The sequence below is a fragment of the Choloepus didactylus genome, chromosome 23, assembly GCF_015220235.1.
Source record: "Choloepus didactylus isolate mChoDid1 chromosome 23, mChoDid1.pri, whole genome shotgun sequence".
NCBI classification, from domain to species: Eukaryota; Metazoa; Chordata; class Mammalia; order Pilosa; family Megalonychidae; genus Choloepus; species Choloepus didactylus.
The window spans coordinates 28,680,966-28,707,401 of NC_051329.1; the positions used below are offsets into that span (position 1 = coordinate 28,680,966).

The following is a 26,436-nucleotide window of genomic DNA, read 5'->3' on the forward strand; positions in this document are numbered from 1 at the left end:
TTAGATGAGGAAATCACTGCTTTAGCCAAGGAAATGTTGAGAGTGAAGGATCTTTCTTCCCCCAGCTGGTTTGGACAAAGCCACTGCCAAAACAGACCCTGACAGCTGCCAGGCTGACTGCAGAGACTCAGATGTAGCTAATCTGAGATAGGGGAGCTGCCAGAGAGGAAAAGCCCTCCAACACCTCCACCTTTTTCTGACACATAACCCCTGTGGGTCCCCAGACCCCCTAGGGGAGGAACCACCACTCCCATCCCTTAGATCCCAACATTGTTACTCTTCTAGGGCAGAAACCAGCCCTGCCCCCAAGCCCCTTCAGCTTCAGGATAGCACTGTTCTAGCCACTCCCGAGCAGCTAGGGGCCAAGAGAAGCATCTCACACACTCCTGGGATGGCCAAAGAGGAAAGGTTCTCTGTCCTTTGCCCAAGAGTCACCAAAAAATATGGTTGGTCTCACAGCAGGCACAGTATCTGGTTTTTTTAAAAATAAATATTTATAAACTTAGGGAGAAAGATTTGCAGATTGGAAGTATCTTTCCCTCCAAAAGCACAAGTGTCCCATGTGAGCCAAATCAAGGTAAGTCCACCAACCCATAAATGAAACACCACCCTCCAGGAGCTGCTGCCTCAAGGGCAGGTGGGACAGGGGAGCTGATACCTTGCCCACCCTTGCTGGCTCCGAGCCCCTTAGTCCCCCTTGGTGATCAGGTCCTCGATGTAGGCATCCAGCTCGTCATCTGTATTGATGTCTATGTCCTGGAATAGAGTGGGGCAGCAGTCAGACAGAGGCCAAAGGTGGGGGGCGGGGGTGCATCTCTCCACCCTTATCCCTACTCCTGGGCCTGAGCCCAGATCCCCTTCTCTTCCCCCAACTCCACCTAGGCTCTCAGGCTTCAGGCCCATCTTGATCATTCTCCCTCCTCTACATCCACTATGCACACACAGATGACTCCCAGATTTCTTGTTCCAGCTCCACCTGTCCCGTGTGTTGGAGGCTTCTCAGATTCAATACATTCAAAACAGCTCAACTGTTATTCCACCTTAAGCTACTCCTTTCTCAATACAGGGTAGCAGCTTCCCACCACCCCCAAAACCAGAAACTGTACCCTTGATTCCTCCCTTTCCTTCAAATATTACAAATCTGCCTGCTTCTCTCCCTCCTCACTGCCACCACCTGGGGACTAGGCCACCGGGTATCTCTCACCCAGACAACCGTGAGACCTCCTCACTGGATTCCCTGCTTCTAATGTTGGCCCCCACCAGCCCCTCCTCCAACAGAGTAAATATCTTAGATGGCACACTGGATCAGGTCACACCTTCCGATGACTTCTCATTGCTCACCCAGACCCAGACTGTGAAGCCTGGCTCTTGTCCTTTTCACAACCCACGAGTCCCTGCTGCAAGCCTCTGACCCTGCTCTCCCCTCAGCCAGGAGCACTCACTCTCCCCTAGTTCTTTGCAGGGCTGGCTTCTGATCTCAGCTCAAACATCAACTCAGAAAGACCTCCCCTGAACACCTTAGTAAAGTGGCCTCCCCCCATTTTCTTGTCTGTCACATTGTATTTACTTCATAGCATTTGCCACTCTGTGATTCTCAATCTCCTACATCAGACTGTAGGACTCTAAGAGCAGGAGCCCTATCTGGCCTATCTTGTTCACATCCAAAGAGCAGACCTTCAGTGTTTACTGCCTGGATGGAGGACTGAGACCCTGCAGGGCATTCCATGCTCCTGGACTACCCAATACCATCTGGGTGTCATTTGGAAAAACTGGAGCTTATGTTTTATGGTTTTAGAGGGTTCCCAAGCCATGTTGTATATCAGAATCATCTAAACAACGGCAAAGGTCTGATTCCATGGGTCTGCCTGGGGTGAGGCCTGAGTAGCCACCCCACCTCAAGCCCTCCTGGGAATCAGATGCCTTTGAGTGGGCAGGAGGAGACAGGAGGTGCCCAGGGCCCAAGACACAGGTGGTACAGCCACAAGGATGGGCTGCCTGGCTCACCTCCTGCACCTTTTGCAGCAGTGCCACAATGTTGGTTCTCAGCTTCTGCAACTTCTCCTCTGTCTCACGGAGCTTCTTCTCAGAGGTACGCAGGCTTTCCTCAGAAGCTTTGGCCCGTGAGTCAGCACGGCTCTGGTAGGAGTGGCACAGATTCTGGAGCCCTACTTCATACTGCTTGAAGTACTCTTTCTGTTGAAGGAAGCAAAGGGTAAGCACATGAGCTCACAGAGCCCTTCTGATGGGCACCAGGGTCCCCAACCAGCTCAGCACTGGACAGCTGGACTGAAGGGGCATCTCAGACACAAGGGGCAAACCCCATCATAGAGGGACCTTGATTTGAAAACACTGCATGGCGTCATGCCCATCACTCAGGATTCCTCATCTAGAAAACAGGCATACCTAGAATAATGCCTTGTGGGGCTACTCTGAGACAAAGACAAGATCACACATGGAGTGCTCAGCAAAGGGCTTGGGCAGACAGCAAGCCTTAAGTCACCAGGAGGGGTGATTCTGGTTCCAGGTGGCACATGAAGGCCAGCTAATAGAGTCACTCTATTTGTATCAGTTCAGAAAAGCCCTTTCAGCAATCCATTTCCAAGTGACAACCAACAATGTCAGAACTAAAGTTGGTTCTTGTCCACAAATACTTATCAAGCATCCACCAACAGCAGACAGGCTTCACTTTTATGGAGTAAATTTTTTTTGCAGCACCAGAACTTTTTACTAAAACTTCCGGGGCGGGGGTGGGGTGGGGTGTGGACTGTGTCATAATGATAATTAGCAGTTTCTCTTGAAATGTGGCTTTTAAAACTTTTAAGTGGCAGAAAATGTTTTTCAAATGAAACGTTACATAGAATTTCAGTTTAAAAAACAACTTAAGTAGTATCATTCTAGGTTAAATTTATATCCTAAGTTCAAATTTATATCATGTACTCCTAAATCAATAAGCATGAGAGGCCATTTAGATGGACACAAACCCACAATAAGCAGTTCTTGGCTGACTGCTGCAGTCTTCTCTACTGTAGCTTTTACTTCTTATACGCATATATAAGCTACCAACTACTGACACACTCCTGACTGCTGTTTTTAAAATCTTTTACCAGCAAGTATTTAACTATATCATCACCTTACAATCTAGAATATCCTATAAACCAAGATGGCAGGGAAAACTTCATTTTCAAGTTCTAGAGAAAAGATAATTACCCGAGCAGCCCAAAATAAATGTTCAAGCAGCCTCCAAAGTATTAAATTCAGTATACATCTTGAAGGTGCTGTAGTTTATATTATTTTTTTTGTTACTGTCTTAATTTTTTATTGAGGTAATTACAGACTTACATACAGATACATTAATTTTTTAAATAAAAACATATAACCAATATTTGAATCTAATATTTGCAGGGCCTCTGAGGGCTTTATGGAACTTCTGATCTGGCAAGATGGGGAAAGGATGATCATTTACAGACTAATAAGGACATAATGAATATCATTAGACTCTATTGTGTCCCTGATGCTAAAAAAATACAGGTTGAATTTATTTTACACATTATAATTAGGAGGACCAGGTTGATGCACTGGTATTATACCTCGTTTTACAAAAATAAGCTAATATGCTAACCATTTTTAGACTCAGACACTCATACTGACTTTGTTTGGTCTGTCTAGTCGAGCCCACTGCACAGGTCCTGCTGTACCCAGCAGTTGCTCTGAGTTTGGCAACAATCTTAAGCCAAAAGCAACATCTTTGACAAGATCATGCCAGGCAGACCTGGCCCCGTCAGCCAGTTTTTCCTCCTGGGATCTGCAGAAAGCTCTTGCCGCCTAAACAAGGGCAAAGGCTGAAGCAAGGAGCTTTCTTGTGAAGCAGCCATGAGAAGTTCTGCCTTCTAGCTCCCTGGTGTGCTACCCATCCCTTTTCATTTCATGGGGAGGAGCAAGGCATCAACACATGTAGTAGCAAAGTCTTTAAAGAAGTACGTGGCTTCAAAAGCAGGTTCCATCACTTAACAAAGGCTTTTCACCTCTCTGAATCTTAGTTTGTTTTCTTCAGCTCCTTGCTTCATTTTTTTTTAAAGTAGACTGGAGATAAAGCTCTCTCCATGTTTTCCTCTTTGGCAAACTTCATCAAGTACATAGCTGCCACATAAGGGCCCACATCGTAGACATACTATTCTAGCAGTTTCTATTCAAGTCCTCTTCTCTCTAGAAACACTTCCCTGGAAAACTAAGCTACTCCTATCATATAAATATCCCGCTTGATGCACATGACTCCCAGATCCCCCATCTCTGGCCCTTACCTCCCTACCTCATCCCCATTCTCCTGAACACTAGTCCCTAATCTCCACCTGCCTACTGGACATCACCTGAAATGTACCACTAGTATTTCCAGCACAGTACAATCAAATCTCATATTCTTTACCCACAGCTGTGTTTTCTCTCCCAGTTAAGAGCTTCGTCATAACCTCCAATTCCCACAGGCCTGAGACACAGGGTAGCATGCAGCCTCCATCTCTAGACACTACTTGCCTGTAGTCAAAGACATCTGAAATGGCCCTTGCTCCTGACAGCCCACTCCCAGCACACTAGTTCCCATTCCTATTCCCCCTACTCTACCTTCCACAACTGTATCAACCCCCTGACTCTGTCTCCCATCCACTATCCTACCCAGACTGCTACCAAAATTACCCATGGGCCCTGATCAGCCCCCTGCCTGTTTTTGTAAATAAAGTTTTATTGGAACACAGCCACATCCATTCCTTTTTATACTGTCTAAGGCTCCTTTTGCACTATAGTGGCAGAGTTGAGCAGTTGTGGCTTTGTGTAAAATATGTGCTAATTAGCCCCAATGAAAAAGTCACTGATCCCAGTCAATTCTCTCAGCTCAAAACCCTTCCCTGGCCCTCCTTTTCAGAGTTTAAGTCTCTGCCTTAAACCTGACACTCACGATGCATCATATATCCTGGCTCTTGGATCCCTTCCACCTTACATGTCCTACAACAAAGACTGCCGCCTTGACCTGCCCTTTCACCCCTCTGTGCCTTGGTTCACAAAGCCCCTCTGCCTCAAACACTGCCCCCCTTCACTCACACACATGAGCACTTGCCAAAGTTCACCCTGTCTTCATTCTGGGTCACGCTCCTCCTGCCTACTTCCACAGCACTTCCTCCTCTCTGCCTCACGCCCAGCTACTGGTAACAATTCAGTTTATTGAACCTTTAGCTGCTTGGATGGAGGATTCTCTTTTCCAGCTCACTATGCAATCCCACAGAGGGCCTGCTCGGGAGAGGTGCAACATCAACACTTGCTGGGTTAAATGAGACCCAGTGCCTACTTTCACACTCACAAGCTTCTCTATATCTCCCTCCCTCCGAGAATCAAGTTTTAGGAACTCTGAACCTAAGCTCTTTACTGACTAAGCTGCCTGGGACAGTGTGCCGGTCTGAGTGTATTGTGTCCCCCAAATGCCATTATCTTTGTAGTCTTGTGTGGAGCAGAAGTTTTGGTGTTGGTTAGATTTGCTTGGAGTGTGCCCCACCCAGCTGTGGGAGATAATTTTGATGAGATGTTCCCATGGAGGTGTGGCCCCGCCCATTCGGGGTGGGCCTTGATTGGTGGAGCTATATAAATGAGCTGACTCAAAGAGAGAAAAGAGAGTGCAGCTGGGAGTGATGTTTTGAAGAGAAGCAAGCTTGCTAGAAAGGAACGTCCTGGGAGAAAGCCGTTTTGAGGCCGGAGCTTTGGAGCAGATGCCAGCTGCCTTCCTAGCTAGCAGAGGTTTTCCGGACGCCATTGGCCATCCTCCGGTGAAAGTACCCGATTGCTGAGGTGTTACCTTGGATGCTTTGTGGCCTTAAGACTGTAACTGTGTAGTGAAATAAACCCCTGTTTTATAAAAGCCTATCCATCTCTGGTGTTTTGCATTTGCAGCATTAGCAAACTAGAACAGACAGGTTTACTCCTTCTGTGGGGTAGAGGAGGGATGTAAAATGTCAAACCAGGCCTGCCATCCATACCCGTGGACCCAGCCTCCAGCACCTTATTTGGGATGAGATTGGTGCTCTGCATACCAGTCACAGTCAGCTGAGCCATTTCTTTCTCCACAACACTAAGTCTCCTCTCCCCTTCTCTCAGCTGACTGCTAAAGACAACAAATCTGAATCCCACCAAGATGGTAACAGAAAAGAGGGAAGCTGGCTGAGGAAGGGCACACAATTGTGAGGTGGCCATGGGGGGGAGGCACAGTGCAAAACCCAAGGTCAAGTCCAACTCACCAGAGGAAATGCTATTAGCTCATGTGAATTCATAGAACTCAGCTCCTTCTTGGAGATGGGAAAACTTGGAGGCAGGAAATACCGTAAACAGTTCCTAAGCAAGAAAAAGGGCAGGGACAGAAATTCAGAAAAGCATGGAGGGTGGTGGAGAGCAGTTGCTGGCCTGGAAAGGGGAAGACACACTCACCGGAGGATCTGAACAAGCAGGTCAATGGTCTCATGGTTGGTGCTCGGGGCGGTGGTGTCAGGCTCGATGCGGATGCAGTCAGAAGTGGAGGGCTCCGCCTGGGCTACGGGCTGCTGGGCCACCACCACCTCCTCCTCACCACCCTCCTGCTGCGTGTCAGGGCTCTGATACTCTGGAGAAGGGGGCTTCATAAGCCGTACATCCTCACTGCCTTTTTCCACCCTATGGAAGACACAGCCATGTGTCAGCTCCCAGGATGAGCTGCCTGCAGAAGGGCGGGGGAGACCTTCCGGGAACCATCACCCCCCGCCCCCTGCCCCCACCTCCTTCCCTCAACACCGTCTCCCAGAGGGTGCATTACCAGCGGTCTCTTGGTGTGCTGTCCGTGGGCACATAGTCAAACTTCACCTTCCACCGTACCACATGCTTGCCCACCTCCACAGCTGTGACACGGCCCGTGTACCACTCCCTGTTTACACGCACCTCCACATGCAGCCCTTTATCTGAGAAAGGGGACAGGGGTGTGAGTCAGAAATCAAGACTCAAGGCCCCCGCTCAGTCAGGGCTACCTTGAGAAAGGTAGCCCAATGGTGCTGAGGGTAAGACCCCTAGGTGCTTGCCCCCACTCCGCCCCGGACACAAAGCCCAGCCACCCAGGGCTCCTTCCCCACCTCTGTCATGAGGGTGCCAACAAGCAGCAGGATGAGTGACTGCCAGAGGTAAACGCCAAGGAACTGGTGCTAAAAATAAACATGAAGGTGCACTATCTTCAGAATTCTTCTCAGGGTTAGACTTGGAACCACTGCTGCACAAGAGTCCCAACCCAGAAAAGACTCCAGAAGCCTTCAAGGTAAAGCTCCTGCTTACTAAAAGGCTCCACCTCCCAATCCCACCAGAAGCTGGCTGCTAGGTACCTGCCCCAACTCACCTTTCTGAGCCCTCTTGAAGTCATCTGAGTCCTCTTCCCCAGCACTGTCTGACAGCTGCAAGGAGAACAAAGTCTGTCAGAGGCATCCTCATCCTCTGAAGTGTAGACTTTTACATTGTTGGCCACCTGGGGTCACTGGCTGTCACCTCCAGGTCTTTTTATACTGCAGTTTAAGTCACTGCCTCACTAAGCACCACTCTCTAAAATCACTATCCTAGGTATTACCCCTCTACCACCATTATAAACAAGACAGCAGCCAGGGGACAGAATGTTACAGACCCAGGGAAGCAAATGATTTCAAGGCCGCCAATCCACATCAGTGTGACTTCTGGCACATCATGAACAGTCACCAGTGGGAGGCCCTGTGATTAGAGCCAGAAACCAGTCTCATTCAACATTCTCCCTGACACCATGTTTCCAGTCATCTGTGTGACTGGGAGTCCTTCAGAGCTATGACCTAGACTTCTGGGGAGGCTCATGTCATAGAACACAAACGTGGGTTGGTTCAGACCCCAGGTGGATGTAGGGAGAAGATGGAGAACCTGGGAAAGGAAGGGCTCCAAGAACCTCATCTCTGCTCCCTACCTCATTTGAGTCTTTCTTTTCCTCCTTCACAGCAAACTTGCCCCTCTTGGACCTCTCCTTCTTCCTCTCAGTCTCTTCCTCAGCATCTTCCTCATCAGAGACCCCAAGACTCCGCTTCCGGCTAGGGGTAGCCTGGAGCAAGGGGAGAGTGGGAATGTAGGGGTTCCATTCAGCCCTTGAGGTAATTTCTTCTGCCCTATAGGAGCTTCTTCAGAGAGGGGCTGATACGCCCTCAATCCCCACCAAGGATGAACTCTCGCCAGCATTACTCAGTACACAACCTCCTGGCCTCTCCCCATGAGGATCTTTGCTCAAAGGCACGGGTTCAGGCAGACCCAAACCTATTACGGAGAGAGTCTCTTTATTCACCCCCAACACATAAACTTAGCCTGCCTGGATCCCTGAGCAAGTCCCGTCAGCCATCTAGGCTTCCTCTCCTCACAAGTAGCAGGAAAGCTCTAGGCTGGGTAATCTAAGGCGCCCCCAGTATGGTTCTGACACCCCATGACTCCATTCCTGTACCACTGAGGATGGGCTGATGGGATGGAGGAGGAAAAGCATCTCACCGGAGATACTTTATTAGGCAGCTCTGGCTTCTTGACCACTGGAGTCTTGATGGCCCTGGGGGCAGGGATCTCACGAAGGTTCTTGGAGTTCAGCAGTAGAGATGGTGATGGTGGCTGCACCATAGGGGTAGGACGGGGCACAGTCTTAACCGGAGTGTGAATAGGCTTTCGGGGTACCTCAGGTGGCTGGAGCAGCCTGGACGTACTGGCCACCTCCCGGGCTACCAAGGTAGGAGGTTTTGGGGCAGTGCTGATGACAGGAGCCTTTCGGAGCTGGCAGGTTGGTTTGAGAACTTGTGGGGGAGGAGGTCTGATTTGAGCATTCCTGATCACAGCAGGTAAAGGGGGTGACCGAGGACGCTGTGGTCTCTGTACAGGTTCCTAAAAAAGGCCCAGAGAGAGTGAGATCACTGAGCCTATCATGGGATACCAAGGCAAAGCCCCTCCCCACATTCCTGGGATTTACTTCAGTGGAAGGTCTGGTGGTCACTTCCAAGGGTAGCTTCTTCAGGTCAGCTTGGGAGCAAATGGGTGTGGTTTTCTGCAAGGCAAACAAGATGATGAGGTTGTGTGCACATCTTAGTACATTCAACAAACTTTTTGGATGCCCGCTATGTGTCTGGGACTGCTGGCAAATTAAAAAGAAAACCTGGGCCACAGTCCTACTTTTACATCCTCCCACCTTTATTGGGGAGACAAAAATACAAACACGCTAAACCACTGGCAAATTACACAACAATGTAATTAATCCAACAATTGAAAGACTGAGGGAAAGGGTCAACGAACTGAATTCCTAGCAAAGGAATAGCCAAAAAGGGTGGGAAAGACCTTATAGTTGGGGGGACAGCGTAGATGAGGCCAGAAAGGACAAGGGGGAGTTGGCCAATGGGGAGGCACACTTAACGATGATCTGCATCTCACAAATAGAGAAGCCAGAAAAGCAGAGAGCTTTGTAATAAATATAATAAAGGGTAAACAAACATTATTTTTAAAAACAAATCAATTAAGATAATATAAACACCCCAATAGAAATGTGGATGAATAAATAATTCTAAAAGAAACATAAATGAAAATTTTAAAAAAAAGTCCCATGTTAGAAATATAAAAGAAATTCAAATTACAAAATGCATTGTTTGCATTGGCAAAACCTTTTAAAATTTAACATATGCGGCTGTTAAAAAATATAAATTAATGTATCTTTTGAAGGATCATTTGGAGTTATAAAAAGCCAAAGAATTTTCAAACCTTTTTATTTCTTTCAATTTCACTTCAGAAAATTATCTCAAGAAAATAATTATGCACTTAAAAAATACATTTATATGTATGTATATACATATGGTATAGTCTGTGTTTCTATTAAAAACATACTGGTTTATATGTAAATAGGTATTCAATGAAAAGTTGGAAGGATATATTACAAAACATTAATGGTGGCCACCCTTCCCCTAAGAAGGTAGAATTTTTATTTTCTGGCATTTTTTAGTGTTTTAAATGAACTGAACCACTTGATAATATACTGCAATGTTTTGTTTTTAAGAATAAGGCATATTTGAAAAACAGTGTGCCTGGGGGGTTAGAAATCTCTGTTTGGCAAGCACACAAGGATGAGTGGAGGGTGAGGGAACACGATAGCCACGGAAGGTTCCTGTTCTGGGAAGACCCAACAAAGGCTGGCCCAGGATCCACACACCTGAAGGGCCTCTAGCTTCTCCTGCTGCTGGCGGATTTTCTCTGTCAGCTGCTTCTGCTTCTCTTCCTGTGTCTTCAGGTCCTTTCTAAATGTCCCCAGGGGAACTTTCTGCTTCTGCTCAGAAGCCTCACATCTGCAGAGAGAGGGTGCTAGGGAGGCCAGGGCAAAGCAGGGCTACAAGTAGGGCAGAGGCCTTCCTCCTCAGCCAACCCCCACTGTCTCCTGCAAGAGCAACCATCTCAGAATTCCAAAATGCATGGAATTAACAGTCACTAAGGACACCCAACTACTCTTATTTCCTGGGCATCTACTATGTGCAGCAAGACAGAAATGTAAGGATACGCACTGCCCTTACGAAACATAGTGACTTATATGCTCACTAGTTATACAGTGTGTCATATATGCAAAGAGAGAGAACATTGGGGAAAGGGAAAAAGGACCCACAATTCCCTTTTAAGAGAAGGTGCTCACCGGTCCTGCTCAGGATCAGGATTCATGGAGCAAACCCAGGTATCAGGGTAATCTTTTTCCACAGAACTCAGCTGGAAGGGGAGGGTCCGCCACTTCAGACACAAATCTGAGACACAGAAAACACCCCCAACAAATGTCAGCCACAGCCACCAACAGTATTTGTAATCCAGGCCAATGTAAGACAAAGATATCCCCGACTTTCCATACAAAGACTTTCACTCGGCTTCAACTCTTCTTGTCCTTACGGAATAGTAATTCTCAGGGACAGTGATTCCAACAAGGGGATAGAAACTTTATATTACTGCGCTCCCAACAACCTCCAGCAGGATGCTAGCTCAGTCACCCCCTCCTACTACATACAAGGTGGTAACAACCAAGCGAGGCCTAGCCCAATTGCAACTTGAGAGGTGGTGGAGATTAGATGACTTCTTGCCTCATTCAGGAGGGACAAAAAGAGAGTCAGGAAGCCAGCAAAGGGATGGAGATAAAAGGGTCATGGACTGTGACAAAAAAGGAGTCAGGAACAGGGTTCTGACCACCTCTACTCACCGCACTGGATGGTGGTCGGGATTTCCATGGCTCTCCGGCGTTTGTAACGCAGCTCACTAGAAGGGGGCTGGTTCCAGTTGGCAGAGAGGTAGCCAAACTCATCCCAGAACTTGATGATTCCCCTCTGGGCTGGAAGGCAAATACCCACAAATCACATTAGAAGCCAGCCTCTCCCTCTTTCTGAATTCGCTTTCACAAACAGTGAGAACATTCTTAAGAATAGTGGTAAAAAGAAAGGGCAGAGGCCTAGTCACTCAAGGCCCATTACCAATGGCAATGTCCTTCCAGTACTGAGCCAGGTGCTCCCCCATCGCCCGCAGCAGGTGCCGGTACTCCTTGGCATCAGCAAAGTCCTGCTTGTTGTGCGTAGGCTCCAGGACCAGGTAAGGCACATCAACGACCCCAACAACCCCACCACAGGCCCTGCAGGGAGACACAGAATGCACTTCTTCACCCTGCTGGCCAAAACCCTCCCCCACCTCTACCTTGGACTGAAAACTTTCCTTGGGCAGTACTCACATGCCCCCTTCCAGCTGTGGGCCCACTTTCTCATACATCTTGATTAGGCGGCTACAGTTGTAGATGAACATGCCATCCAGGTCTCGATGTTCAATGTTGACCCCAAAAATGAAATTCAGTTCCTTAGGTTCCTTAAGAGCTCTGAGAAGAAAGACAAAAGACAATTAAAACAAATCTACTCATTAGCACACAGACACCACCATGTTTAAGACATGATAAAAAAGTCTATCTCATTCAGTGTGGAACCTCTGTTAGACTTGATAAGGATATGCATTTGTGCTATGAACCTAAACACCCCTAATTATCGTGTAAGACTTTGGCTTTTGATAGCAAAACAGGATAGATTTAACCATGAATGCAGTACTGTGAAGTGGTTACAAATCTCTGCAAAGACAGTTATGGAATTAACACAAGGTTATCTTTAAACCTTTCCCCAAACCCCACTAATGTGACAGCAAATAAAAAGGCAAAAATTCACAAAACAATGAAGACCACATCATATAATTAATGTAAATAAACTCCTGGAAGCTGGAAAGCAGATGGACAAGCAGCAGACTGACTTAGATGGAAGAAAATGTGAAACTTAATCCTGGGGCAAGGAGGCCAACAAGAAACAAGCCAAGAAATTCAAGCCCAGAGCCTGGAGAGGCTCCATGGAGGTGAGACATGGAATAATTTAATAATTTAAGGAAAAATGCCCATTCTGGCTGGAAAAGGTAGCTACAAAACTCAATCTACATTATTCCAAATTTGTAACCAGGCTGGGGGATGAGGTGAGGGGGGGGCATGGAGAGAGAATGAATATATACATATATTTGCATATAAAATATATTAATAAAAAAATAAGAGGCAATAGCACTACATGATAGAATTGTAAGGGTGTTTTAAATTTTTATTTCTTAAATGATCTGCATTTTTCTAATTTTATACAATGAGCATTTTATACATCCCTCAAAAAAAAAAGAAAAAGTAAAGACGGAAAAGACGAGGCAGTTGCCAGTAAGGAGGTTTGATGTTCTAGGTGGCTACCCTTCCCCAACTAAGGAAAGAACTGAGTACACAGAGTAAGACCGCTCTCCTGCAGTGGGCTCTGGACAGGTAGGGGTTAGAGATCACAACCCTAATGGCTTTCTCAGAGCAATCTTCATGAGAGAATGGCAACCTGGGGGAGGGGGAATTCCCTCAAGCTTGCTAATTGTCTACATTCAGGACAAAAGCTACATAAGTCTCAAAGATTGAAGTACAGCCCTGGCACTCACCGCTGCTTGGCCTCCTTGATCTGCTTCTTGACATCGGCTTCTCTGCGCAGAGTAATGGCTGTGTTCTGGACCTGTCGCAACATCACCTGGAAACATGCATCAACACCAAGTGAGGAGAGTGGTTCTCAAGGCCACAGCAAGTAACGTAACATCCACATCTAATACTTCTCACTTTAATGCACATGGATACAAAAACCACACCTGGAGAGTTATTTCTTTCTACAGAAAATGGCCGTCAAAGGCTATGTTTCCCTTGACCAGTCTCCCTGATATGAAAAAGGAAACACCTCCCACTGAAACAATAGACAGACAACAACATAGGGAGGTGTGAATCACACAGGTAAGGGTCAAGTCCAGCAATGATCCATGGTACTGTGTGAGACTTGGAGCCAGTGACATGGACCCTCTACGCCTCAATCTCTCTTCAGGTGAACTGGGGATAAGAACAGTGTCTAGGTCACCTGATTGTTGAAGTGATAAAATGATTAGCCAAGATTCTGGCATAGAGTGTGCTCAACAAATATGCAAACATCACAACAACAAAACATTCCATTTTTCAGCTTTAGAGCAAGGGGTTTGTCACTGACCTGGGCTGTGCCAGGCCACCTTAAGGCTTCTAATGCCAAAAAATCTGGCAGACTCAGAGAACAGCCACATGGGTCTGGGGGCCTTACCCTGGAGTCGCGTGTGAGGTCTCCACCTAGGCGTAGTTCTAATGTCCGAGCTTTGCTCTCTGCCTCCCGAGCCTTCTCTTCAGCTGAAACCCAGAGAAAACCATGATACGGAATTTAAAGGCTCAAAACTCTGTCGTCCCTCCTGATCCGAAAGTGCAGTCCTAGGGCAGCTCCTGCCCTGCGATGCACTGTCAGAGTAAAGGACAGACTTTTTAAGGGGTAGCTGGGGAACGGAACAGTTGAGAGAACAAATCTCCATGCTTAGACTGCAGAGTCCTTTCAAAAAAGATAATCTGGCATTCAAAAATACCAAAGAGGACCCAAGGAAAATGGACACTACTTATATCTGAGACCCTGCTTTTCAAACTTTGCAAATGAATCATAACAGGTTAAAAAAAAAAAACAAAAAAAAAAAAACCCGCAAGCAACCAGAGTAGACACTTCAGCATGAGCTGGAAGCTAAAGGAGACCTCAAACAATCACAGCCAAGAATTCCCGGTCAACATGACAGACCTTGATATTTTCCTAGAGTCAGGAAGAACAATTTCACAAGTATTCAGACCAGGGGATATTGTGAGATTCTTCACCCTCAGCAAGTTGAAGAGTTGATAATGTTTTAGGAAAGACCCTACAAATGGCTGAGGAGAAGAAAGTAAGAGTATGGGGAGGAAATGTACTGAGAACTGGCATGAGGGGAGGGGGGCAAGAAGCAGAGAAGGAAACAGACTAGTCATGGAGAACAGCCTTGTCCCTGGGTGACGGATGGAATGTTTTCCTGGATCCTTGCTTTGGCCACAGTAGTGTCCCCCAGAAGACCCCTCCATTCCCGCCTCTTGCACAGGGGGTGGCATTACCAATCCGAGCTACATGCTCTGCTTTCTTCACCTCCTGCTCTGCACGGGTCTTGAAACGGCTTGATGTGTATTTGTACATCCTGAAGAGCAGAAAAAGCAACCTTAGAGGGCCCAGGCAGCAGTGGGACAGGTAGCCAAACCAAAAACTAAAGAAAGCATCCTGCCTTCCTGCTTCTTCCCAGGCTGCACTGTCCTGCCCCTCGTGACGAAAAGACAAATCCACACTTACTTTAGTAAAACACTAGATTTCTCATTCTCTTGTCCCTTGCCTTCTGCTCTTTATCTTTGGTCAGCTATCTCACTATTTACCAAGTGTGTCATTAATCCCACAGCAGAAACAATCTCAGTAACAAGCCAGGGCCTTTGCTTTCCTGGGTAGTATCTAAATGCCCCTCAGCAGCTCACTGTGCCAAAGCAGGGCACCCTCTATGCCACAGAAAGCATTCAGAGCCAACAAGCTGAGCCAACCAACCTCCAGAGCCCATTGGCACCTCCATCCCTCCCTCAGAACCCAGAAGTGCCTCTGAAGTAAATCACAGGTAGCTTAAAGGCCCAAGCAAAAGCAGGCAGCGTTGTCAGAACCCCAACAATGCCCCAGAGAAGCGCTGCCAGGCCCTGTCTTCAACCTGTGGCGGTAGCAGAAAAAGGTTCAGAGGCCTTACCTGGGCTTGTATAGGCAGCAAGAGAGCCTCTTGGTCTGCACCTTGTGCCCGTGGAGGAAGATCCTCATCCGGGGATCAATATACAGCACGGCAGCGTAGGCGCGGAATGAGCGCCGCTCTGGCTTCCTGGAGGCAACAGGACAGGAGCGTTGAGTGCCACCACCCACCCATGACAACATCCTCTCTGCAGACTTTCACCTTTCTTCCTTGCATCTCAGCCTCTCTTGCTGCCTCATGGGTGCTCAGCATGGGCACCACATCCTACCCATCCCACCCCAGCATAGGTGCCCCAAGACAGAAGTGATTTCTGCTGAGGCCCGCCATTACCCACTAGGGAATACTGAGCCATTCCTTTCCCCTTTCTAGGCCACAGCCATTTCTTTGGTCAGATCAAGGAGCTGGGCCAGGTGATCATCAATCTTTTCTTTTTTGGCTTAGGTGAGGATCTGCTGTCCTTCTCTTCATCCCTTCTGCCTCGTGGCAAACAGACATGGAGTTTTCAACTCCATCAACTTCAATGATGCCACCAGGAGCAATCCAGGGTATGAGCTCTCCCCTTTCCCCAAAGTCACCTCCTGAACTTTTTCTCTATAATAGAACGAATAGTTCCAAGGCCTCACTCCCTTCCCAGCCACACTCACGTGCCCTCTGGGGAGGTCTCTGCCATCTGGATATCTCTTGGATTTGAGATTATGTCTAGCTCCGGCTCTCCATTATCCATGAGTTTGAGATTGAAGATGATCACCAGTGTTCCTGGGGAACAGGAATCCTCCTTTCATTCTGCCAGGCACCCAGAGCCCATCCCCACACCACTCACGGCTCTGGAACTCCCAGATCCTAGGGGTGCTAGGCTCGAAGCTTACTTACCACTGTCCCCAGAAATCCTCCTGAACTGGGTCATCACTTCCTCCTCATTGCGGAAAGGGGAGTACTTGTAGATGAGTTCTGTCTCGATAGCAAACTTTTCCACGTTGTCAGTGACAGGTTCCCGGGTCTGAGTATTCCAGGTGGGCAATGGGACAATCACCTTTGGAGTAAGCACATGCAGACACTTTGAGAGAGGCCCAAAAGAGCCTTCTCTCATCTACCTTATCCCTCTCCGCAGTGGCTCCACACAGTCAAGAGGTGAGGCCCAAGCTCCTCCCCCTCCTGAGACCCAGTTGCAAGCAGAGCGCCCTGCAGAGGCAGTATGAAGGGAGACCCACCACCCCTGCAGAGCAAACCAGTCAAGGCGCACCTCGGAGAGGCTCAAACCAGATGGTCACAAGCAGGAAAAAAAGGACCCCACATTGTAGTGAGTTCCCAGGTGAGAAACCGTTAAGGTTCTTTGACATATTACTGGTTTCTCATAAGCTTCATGCTGATAGCACAGAACCTCAGGACTGGTTTGGACACATTCCTCCCCAGCTGAAAATGATCTTATTTTGAAATCCTGGCTGAGTTTGCACTAGAGTACAATCCAAAATAGTGACCTTCTAGCACCAAGTAAGGAGAAAATTCCAACCCAGCTTTTTCACCAGGGAAATCAAGTTCTATTTGTGTTCTGTGAACTTGTAGCTCACTCTACACCTCTCATTTTTCCCAACAGTCCCGGGTGACAAGGTCATTACTTCAAAAGCATTCTCATTCACATGCCATCCACATACCCATCCCTCCGATCAAAACACTCTTGCCTTTTGCTTTTCCTCCTACCTTCCTGTCCACTCCTCTAGCTCCTTTGCCACCTTTTCCTCTCCCTGGCCTTGAAATGTTGACTTGCCTGAGGTCCCAGGTCTTCAACTCACTCTATATCCCTGTAAGTGAGCTCAAGAATCCCAGACCTCCTCAAAGCTCTAGATGCAGACTTCATTTCACGTGTTCAGAACAAAACTTAACTCTTCCCCTCCATACCTGCCCCTCTTCCATTCTTCCCCAGCTCCAGACCCCCACAATACCCCCAAGTGCTACCCAGAACCTATGGGTCACGAATGACCCCTTCTTCCCTCTATGCCTCCCTATAACCACCCAATCTGTGGCTTCTGCATCCTAAAAGCATGTGGACTCTCTGCTTCCACCTCCCTGCCATGAGCCCAGGCCAAGTGACACCTAAACAACAGCCAAACTTTCTAATCCAATCACCACACAATAATCAAAAAGATCTTTTTAAAAAGAAAACCTGATTCTGATACTGCCCACCCTTGCTTAAGGTCCCTTTAAACACTACTCTTTTGATAAAGTCTGAAACACACAACAAGACCCTCAGATCAGGCCTGAACTGGCCCCTTCCTGCTCTCAAGATGTCCACCTTCCTTCAGATCGCCGATGTGCCAAATCCCTCCCACTCCCCTCTCCGGCCCTGAGGGCCCCTGAACATCCCTCACCACCCTCAGTCCTACCTCAGGAAATATTCCTGGGATCTTGAGGATCCCAGCCTGAGCTGCTTCTCCCAGCACACTGCTCTTTCCAGCTGTAGCACTTACCTCACTCCAACGATTTGCTGAATGACTAAGATACTGCACCAAAAAGGCAAACAAATCCATTTACTTGCTAAGTAAAGATGACAGAAACTCAACATGAAGTAATTTGCCATGATTTAGGCTCTGATTTGTTTCTGCAGCACCTCGGCCCTCTCTCTCCTGCCTGGCCTCCATTTCACAGGGGTGAGAAGGGGTAGGAGTCTACTCTGAGGCTGGGCAGACAGACTATAGGCCTTCCCTGATCCCTTCACAAGAACCAGCTGTGCAGATATCTGAGCCACCAGGCCACACAGAGGATCAACTGAACGTATACTTCGCTAATACTGTGAATTAATTACCAAATTCTTTTGCAATCAGAATATTCTGGATCCATTAGAACTCCTTACAGCAAAGCAATAATCAACTGGGGCTAAGTAGCAGCTGCTCCCTAAGGTGAACCCAAGTGTCAGCTGCCATTTAACAATGCACCTACACTGATGTTTTTCATATGCTCACCTGCTTCACGATCTGCCTGGGCCCTGTAGGTGTCTGATTTGTGGTTTCTGATGTAGGCGGTTAGAGCAAAGCATTTCCTCAAAAGGAAAAAGTGCTCATGGCACATTCCACAGAATCACCATCATATGGGAAAGACACTGCTGTTCCTATTATTGCTGCCAGCTGTGGTCTCCACCCATAGTCAGAAAGCCCCAAATACTTCCCCTGTTAACACAACTCTCCATGGTGACACCCCCAGACTGAATTCAAGCTGCAAGTCTACAGGAGATTTCCAAATTCAATTGTTGGTTCCTGCCACCAGACGGTCTCATCCTCAGAAATAAGAGCTGTTCTCTGAGGTGCTTTGAAATTTCATTTCCTCTTACACTAAGATATGTGCCTTCTAAGAGTCTCCCCCTGAGTACCTCTTTGTTGCTCAGATGTGGCCCTGTCTCTCTACCTAAGCAAACTCAACAGATGAACTCACTGCCCTCCCCACTATGTGGGACCTGACTCCCAGGGGTGTAAATCTCCCTAGCAATGCTGGATACGTCTCCTGAGGATGAATCTGGACCCAAAATCGTGGGATTAAGAACAACTCCTTGACCAAAAGGAGGGTGTGAAATGAAACAAAATAAAGTTTCAGTGGCTGAGAGATTGCAAATGGAGTCAAGAGGTCACTCTGGTGCACTGTACAGATAATCCTTTTTAGGTTTTGATGTATGGGAATAGCTAGAAGTAAATACCTGAAACTGTCAAACTGCAACCCAGTAGCCTTGACTCTTGAAGACAACTGTAGAGCAATGTAGCTTACAAGGGGTGACAGTATGATTGTGAAAACCTTGTAGGGTCACACTCCCTTTATCCAGTGTATAGAAGGATGAATAGAAAAATGAGGACAAAAAACTAAATGAAAAATAGGGTGGGGGGAGGGTGATTTGGGTGTTCTTTTTTACTTTTATTTTTTATTCTTATTTTCACTTTGGTACAAGGAAAATATTCAAAAAATAGATTGGAGTGATGAATGCACAACTATATAATGGTACCGTGAACAACTGATTGTACACTTTGGATGATTGTATGGTATGTGAACATATCGCAATAAAATTGAATTTAAAAAAAAGATATCTGCCTTAACCCCTCAATAAATTCATCCAAAAGCTACTCCCACAGCAGGGAGCATGACTGCCAATCCTGCAACCCCTAAGAGCCCAACATTGCAAACAAGCTATGAAAAAAATCCTAGGCAAACCCAGAAAACGTGGAATGGGGACTCAGACCACGATGTGGGAACCTACTTCATCAATGCCTTCCTCTTCGTGAAAGGTACGAGACAGGAAGAGGCAGGTCATGGTGTCTTCCTTCCTGGTGAAGAGGATAAAGTCCTTCCCAATGCGCATTGAGCCCCTGAAAGGAAGGCAGAAATAGGTTTTTCTCCCAGGGATTCAAAAGCTCATCTGAAAAAGGAGTAAAAACCACCCTCTGGATATGACTGAAAATATATTTGGAAGGCTCTCCTAAAGGCCTTCCCAAAGTCCCAGGACTTTTAGCTGAGTCCCACAGCCCTTGTTCTCTGTTCCCTCTCCATCCATCCAAAAATTCTCCCTCAGTTCTTCTGCTGTTCTGAAAGTCATAGACATTACCTGTAGAACACTTACCCACCATTCAAGGGCTACCTTCACCACCCTCCTAGGGCATGTTCACCACCAACCAACCACCAGTCCCAGGTTAATCTCACCCCCAGCCGGTTGCCACAATGTTAACAAGTAACCTTCCTGCTCGAGAGTACTGGGTCCATCCCAGCCACACCAGGGCTGCTATACCCCCTTGTATATGTCAGATTTCACCCCAACAGTTGGTATCTTCAACACATCATCTTCCAAGCTGACCACTTCCAATCTCCATGCTGTCCTTCCTCCACTGACACAAACTTCCCTCCCAGCATTCATCAAATGGCACAACTACCAATAACAGCCCAGTGTCTATGCTCACAAGTCCTCAAAGGCTCAGTCAAACACAGAAGTAACCATACAAAACATAATTCTTGACCACCAAAATATAATTCAAGAGGCCTATGATTGGCTCATGTCCAATAATTCAGCCATCTTCTGTCTCAGGATTGTTTTTGCCACATCAAGCTCACTATGAAGGCAGGTCCCTGCTTTTGGATACAACTGGTTTCTGGGAACTATGCCTTGAGGCTGCCTTCCATGAGGCAAAACCCTGAATGGAACCAACTGCTGCCTTCCTCTGTTTGGCCAAGGTAAAACATCCAAGAAGCAGGCAGGGACAGGCCTTTCCTAGGCAACATGGAACAGGCATGAATGGGAGGCTTGCCCACTTAACAATGGACTGTGTTTAGTTCCTTTCTTCTAAGCAGCTTCTGGGGCTTCATGGCTATTATATCATTAGTCCTCATAACACCCCAGGGAGATGATGGAGGTGGGAAGCCTTATTACCCTCTTCTATGTACAAATACAAACCAGATAGGCATGCCAAGCACACAAACGAATGTCATGCCCCATTTCCCCAAACACTCAGGAAAACTCCCAGGACACTATCCAGAAATACCCTCAGGGCTGTCAAGGCTTGTTTCTCCTCCTCTAGCTCTGAGGTGCTAGCAATGCTCCTTCCCCAGACAACCTCACAGTTCTCCTCCTTCCTCTCTGAAGCTCACACATAGCAAAATGATGCAAATTATCTCGCCTTCTGTCAAGGCTTGCTCTTGCCCTAATTTGGCAAAAATTTTTACTTGTTGCCTCTTTCTTCCCTCTGTCTTTGATCCTGACCTTACCTGAACAGCAAAAACCCAGAATACCACCTCTCTGCTGCCTTTCCTGTTCTTCACCCCTCTTTTCCCCACAAGTGAGAACCCTTTGACAATTTCTGAATTGATTTCAAAATGAATATATGGTCTACGCCAAACACTAGATGGCTCCATCTCTCAATGGGCTGCTTAAAAAAGCTGTTCTACTAAAATATGCTAATAATGACACCCTCAACTTCTGTACACTTTCCTGCTAAGCACTCTGAGTCGCATTTCATTTGCTCCTGAAACTAACTTTGCAAGGGAGAATGTCAAGAAATTAAAACCTGTTTCTAGAGAAGGAAACAGGAAGAAACAGACTTTCAGAGAGGTGAAATGGCTTGACCAAAGCCACCAAGTAGAAGGCTGGCCAACAATCCAGAAAAGAAGTCAATGTTTCTTCTCTTATACCTCACTGATTCTAGAAAGCCTTAGGTCACTTGCATCAGAATCACCTGGAGAACCTCTGAAAAACAGATTCTGTGCCCTACCCTAGACCAGTTAAGTCAGGCCAGGAAATCTGTCATGGGAAGATCAAAGAAAAGAGGAATAAAATTAGAAGCCAGAATCCAGGAGAGGGGTTCTCCCACAGCAACAACACAATCATAATCTACTAGGTATGTTTTATAATCCCAAACCTACAAAGAAGGAAGTTGACACTCAAGAGAAGAGGCTGAGATGGGATCTGAACCTTGGTTTGCCTGATTCACGTGAAATGGACAGCAGCTCTGCCTTTGTAGTCAAAAAGACCTCGTTCATAATCCCAGCTCTATACTTGCATTTTTACACTTTGGAGCAAGTCACTTCATCTCTGTACACCTCAGTTTCTTCATCTGTAATAAGAGTACTTACATCTCACATAGCTAAATGAGGACTAAGTGGAGTGTTTAGAACAGTGCCTGGCACACAGTGAGTGCTATAACCACCATTTGGTTCCTGCTCTAAAAGATAAATGCAAAGTCCAGGCAACAGGACCTGATTTCTTTGGAAACAATCCCTTTCTTCTCCACACATCCAAAGCCTCGTCAAGCACTCTGCATGAGGCACAAATGACGCTGTTGAAGGAACAAACACCACCAACTCAAACAAAACAACACGTTTCCACAGCAAGACTTAAAACGTGACTCATAATTCTATTTGCACAAACTCCAATTCCACTAAATCTTATTCCATCCAAAGGTATGTACAGCTGGAAGTGAGCAATGCAGAAATAGAAACTTTTCTCTTGGGGCTTCACTCAAAATCAGAACAACACATTCCAAACACTAAACAAGTGGGAACCAAAGGCTGAGAAAGAAGCCCCAAGGAATATCTGGACATTAGGTGGGTCCCTGCTATAGGGCCTTGTAAGACATCTGCATGGAAGCTGCTTCCTCCAGAGGGAGAGCACATGTCCCTCTTATTCACACTGGATCCCCAGTGCCTGGGAAAAGTGTGACTTATGGTAAATGTAAGGAGCACTGCTGCACTGAATGAAGCACACCCCATCACCAACCCAGATACATCCCAAACTCACAAAAGAGTCACCTGTATCCTCAACCACTGGGTAAAAATAACAATTTTTCAACACACAGGGGAGCACTGTTCTAGAGCCCAATGCCCAGAGAAGCCAACAGCCCCTCCTTCCCAACTAGTTTTGGATGTTCATGTTTTTCAACATGTGAAGTAAACAGCTGGGCAACAGTTGATATGCTACACCTAAACTTTAACCCTCCTTTCTTTCTTCCTGTTCTGGAGTTACAGTCTAGGAGGGTCAAAGGAGGAAACTTTTCATATGAGAGGAGAAGGAGGACATCATTTATTTTTGTCTCAAACCCTATGAAAGGCTTCTATTATACCTACGATTTTAAACCATTCCCGTACTGCCCAATCTGAGTGGATTCGGGTGTTCGCTTGGCAGATTTCCCAAACTGGATCACACTGGCAGCATCACCTGAAATGCACACACAAAAGAAAGATTTGCATTTCTTTCCCAGGCTCCTCCGAGTCAAAGGTCTGAGCCTTGCTATACATCCAAGCAGGCTGTGTCTCTAATGAACTTCATAGCCATGGGGCAAATCGAGGCAACCCTTGCCTGGCCTATCAGTATCTCCATCCCTGGGAAGTGTGATTCTGTTATCAGAATATATATATGGTAATAAGACTAGGGGAAGCCTCTTCGTTCTGGTTCCAGGATGTTGTACAAGTTGGTAAACACCATGTCAAGGGACAGATGTCAGGATACCATTCAGATTCTATCTCCCATGCTGGGGCAAGACCCAACAAATATATTAGTAGAATTAAGCCTGTGATGTTGCAACAAACTTCTCTCTTCCCAGAGAGATCTTCCAGTCACAACAGCGAGGCAAAGAAAAACAAGTTTACACAAGATGGCAGTAAGAATTTTGTACAAATGGTTACATCCTCCCAAAAGAGGCATAACTGGCTCGTCACTTACTTGGATCCATTCCTGCACCATCATCTAAAAAGCAAAGCATAAATCCTCCTCGAAGGTCCTCTCGCCTTTCTGAAAAAAGAAACACCTGCCATTACTGGACAGTTACCCACCAGAGGACTGCAACATCAATGTTCAGAAGGTGGATCAATATGAAGCTTAATCCAAAAAGCTCAGGTCAAATCTAGTTTCTTCTAACAGTCTTAGAGTGAGTTAAACTTCCCGCTAGACGAAGGAGTTCCCCATAAAAGACTGTCCAATGGTTTCTGGTCCACGACAAAGCTTGAGAAAATCTACAGCAAGGAATACTTAGTCCGGCACCTCTCCACTGCCAAGACCACTGAATATGCATGTATTTCACATATACTTCAATTCCCTCTCCACCTGGTTTATTACCACCTCTGCCCTCTGCCATGGACTCCAAGCCATGAAAGTATTCCAGCTATTACATGCCATACCTTACCGACACTGCTCAAATTCGAAAGGGTACTCTCTTTGTGAGTTATGCTTAGACTAGCCTTCAGAGCAAAGTGGCTATGGGCACAGTGGTGGTAGCTGCTATCCAGAGGATGAATTACTATATATGGCTCTCCCTAGGCTAACGTGTAGCTTCTAGGCTTGTAGTCCTTGTCATATTCCCTGTTTACTTAGGGTCTTTGAAATGGCTCCCCATCCCAGGCATGAGAGAGTACAGGGTGCAGTGATGGCTGCCTCATTCCCAACTAGCCTTGCCTGACTGGGAGGAGGAACAGTCTTTTGACAATAGGGTACAGAGCAGCCAAATGACAAGGCTTCCTGGCTGACAGGGAGGGAAAGCAACAGACTGGCTACCAATCCAGTCAGCAGAGGAACCTCTTCTTTAAGCAGCCATCTTCTGCAGCAGCAAGTGATCGCTCAAAGTAACCTGGGTCCAAGTATGTCACGACATAGAAGAGATTCCTAAATAGGGAAGGGGGCTATACTAGATGGTCTCCAAGGTGTCTTTCTGACCCAGTGATGAGGACTAGGTGAGAAAATGCTGGCCTTGGAATCACTAGCGTTAAGAAACAAAGGAGAAGAGGAAGTGAGGCAGTGACGAAAGTCAAAGGAGTCCGCCACTGCAGCCCCACAGAAACCAAACGAGAAACCACTAACATCAACATGACCAGAACAGATGCTGTTCTTGGTCTACTGCTTTGCACAGAGATAACAGGAGCACTTTTACTAAAATGAAGGTCTGTATAAGCTACTGTAGGCTGTTTTGGAGCCTAGTTCCTAATTGAGGATTTTTTTAAGCCTCTCCCAAGTTATAGTTCACCAACTTTGTACAACTAACTAAGCTGGGGATTCTCAGAGTTAAAAATCCTGTCTTCCCCTCAGGCTAAAGATTCAAGTAGGTCGTGACTGCCTTCTGTTAAATGGACTAGTTAATGTAATTTAACATGCTACTTCAGTAAGGTTAGAAACCACAGAGATTTTCAAATATTACTCAGTGTTCAGTGAACTTGCTGAAACATTAACAAGTGCTTCTTGAAAGTTCAAGGTCAAAGATCCTCCTGGAAGTACTTTTATTGGTAGATAAGAAAAATTTCCCCTTGTGGCAGTGTCTCTTATCACAGTCTGGAGAATCCAAGTGAGATAACAGCAAGCAGCAAGTGCAAGAAAAGTACAAAAAGGCTCCGAAGTTTCCTTCTAGAGGAAGCAGTGTCACAGAGACTCACACTGGGTCACGTAAAGAAAGTATGGTAAAAGAAGTGTTTTAAACTTAGCTAAGGTCGATTTGCCAAACGCTATGGCCATAAAATACACAGGAAGGCTCTGCTTTGGGATCTAGAAATTGGTTCATGCCAAGAGAATTTGAAAAGTCACCAAGCATTATTGGCATTCCTTAAACACTACCCAAGAAGTTGCTTCTGGGCCCTAGTGTTAGGACAGGACTGGGAGGCTGTTTTAGCACACAATCATCATTTTAGCACACAATCAGCACTTAACAGCGGATCTGGGATTCTTTTCAGCTCAAGGGCTTCATTTTGAAGCTTTTCTATGGGATTTATGAGGGTAAGAGTTGGAGGAAAAAAAGAGTTCTTCACTTGTGCAGAGGGGGCATCCTTCTGGCCACCGAGTGACTGATGGCCAGTAAAAAGACAGCAGTGTCCAGGCCCACCGCCACGTGCAACACGGCCTCAGGGCCAAGATGACTGACACAGCCATAACTTCTTCAACAGTAAACAGGTGATACAGTGTGTTCCCCTGGCTGCAATGCTTACCTAATCAATCATTTATTCAATGAACATTTACTGAACATCGCCTGTATGCCAGGCTTTGTGATGAGAATACAGCAGTGAACAATGCAGATGTGATCACTGTCCTCAGGGAGCTTACAGTCTAATGGAATCCAGTTGTTTTAGTTTGCTAAAGTTGCTAAAATGCAATATACCAGATATGGGTTGGCTTTTACAAGTTTACAGTTCTTAGGCCATGAAAATATCCAAATCAAGGCATCAACAGGCAATGCTTTCTCCCTAAAGACTGGCTACTGGCGATCTGGGACTCCTCTGTCACTTGGCAAGACAAACAGTCACATCTGCTGGTCTCTCCCTTCTCTCCCAGGTTTCACTCCTTCCAGCTTCTAGCTTCAGGGGCTTCCTGTTTCTGTGGTATCTCTTTTTTTTAATGTGTGTCCTTCTCTCTCAGCTTCTCTGTGTCCTTTCTGTCTTCTGTCTTTCTTAGCTTTTCTCTTGTAAAGGACTCCAGTTAGAGGATTAAGATCCACCCTGAATGAGGTGGTTCACATCTCGACTTGAATTTAGATCCTACTCACAATGGGTCCACATTGAGTATGGATTAGCTTTAAGAACATGATCTTTTCTGGGGTACATAAAGCTTCAAACCATCACAACAGTCCACTCTCAGTAGCAGATCAGGTAAGAAGGATAGGGGGGTTAAAGCTGGAGCAGGCAGAAAAAGTATCAGCAAGAGCAAATTGTAGTGTCCAAAAGAATCACCTCAAGAGCTTGTTAAAAAGTAGGCTCCTACTCCAGAGGGGGTGCTGAAGTAGGGGGCATAATAAT

At 46.5% G+C, this 26,436-nt stretch overlaps 1 protein-coding gene across 2 annotated transcripts in view; it reads right to left on the minus strand.

Moving 5' to 3' along the window:
- Positions 1 to 472: 472 nt before the first annotated feature.
- Positions 473 to 26,436, minus strand: part of MORC2 (MORC family CW-type zinc finger 2) — a 40,704-nt gene continuing 14,740 nt past the window's right edge. Inside the window, exons 4-27 of one of the 2 annotated variants that reach the window (XM_037817043.1) lie at positions 23,390 to 23,458; positions 22,795 to 22,885; positions 19,445 to 19,553; positions 16,084 to 16,243; positions 15,858 to 15,969; positions 15,217 to 15,342; positions 14,555 to 14,634; positions 13,701 to 13,783; positions 13,027 to 13,112; positions 11,768 to 11,908; positions 11,517 to 11,671; positions 11,249 to 11,377; positions 10,700 to 10,805; positions 10,229 to 10,361; positions 9,005 to 9,079; positions 8,539 to 8,919; positions 7,973 to 8,104; positions 7,388 to 7,442; positions 7,131 to 7,199; positions 6,821 to 6,962; positions 6,460 to 6,681; positions 6,273 to 6,366; positions 2,005 to 2,193; positions 473 to 756 (exon numbers count right to left, since the gene is read on the minus strand). In XM_037817043.1, coding sequence (XP_037672971.1) covers positions 688 to 756; positions 2,005 to 2,193; positions 6,273 to 6,366; positions 6,460 to 6,681; positions 6,821 to 6,962; positions 7,131 to 7,199; positions 7,388 to 7,442; positions 7,973 to 8,104; positions 8,539 to 8,919; positions 9,005 to 9,079; positions 10,229 to 10,361; positions 10,700 to 10,805; positions 11,249 to 11,377; positions 11,517 to 11,671; positions 11,768 to 11,908; positions 13,027 to 13,112; positions 13,701 to 13,783; positions 14,555 to 14,634; positions 15,217 to 15,342; positions 15,858 to 15,969; positions 16,084 to 16,243; positions 19,445 to 19,553; positions 22,795 to 22,885; positions 23,390 to 23,458 — 3,008 coding nt within the window. In that variant the 3' untranslated portion in view covers positions 473 to 687. The remainder of the gene's footprint in view (positions 757 to 2,004; positions 2,194 to 6,272; positions 6,367 to 6,459; positions 6,682 to 6,820; positions 6,963 to 7,130; positions 7,200 to 7,387; positions 7,443 to 7,972; positions 8,105 to 8,538; positions 8,920 to 9,004; positions 9,080 to 10,228; positions 10,362 to 10,699; positions 10,806 to 11,248; positions 11,378 to 11,516; positions 11,672 to 11,767; positions 11,909 to 13,026; positions 13,113 to 13,700; positions 13,784 to 14,554; positions 14,635 to 15,216; positions 15,343 to 15,857; positions 15,970 to 16,083; positions 16,244 to 19,444; positions 19,554 to 22,794; positions 22,886 to 23,389; positions 23,459 to 26,436) is intronic. The other variant, XM_037817044.1, reaches the window with a different exon arrangement.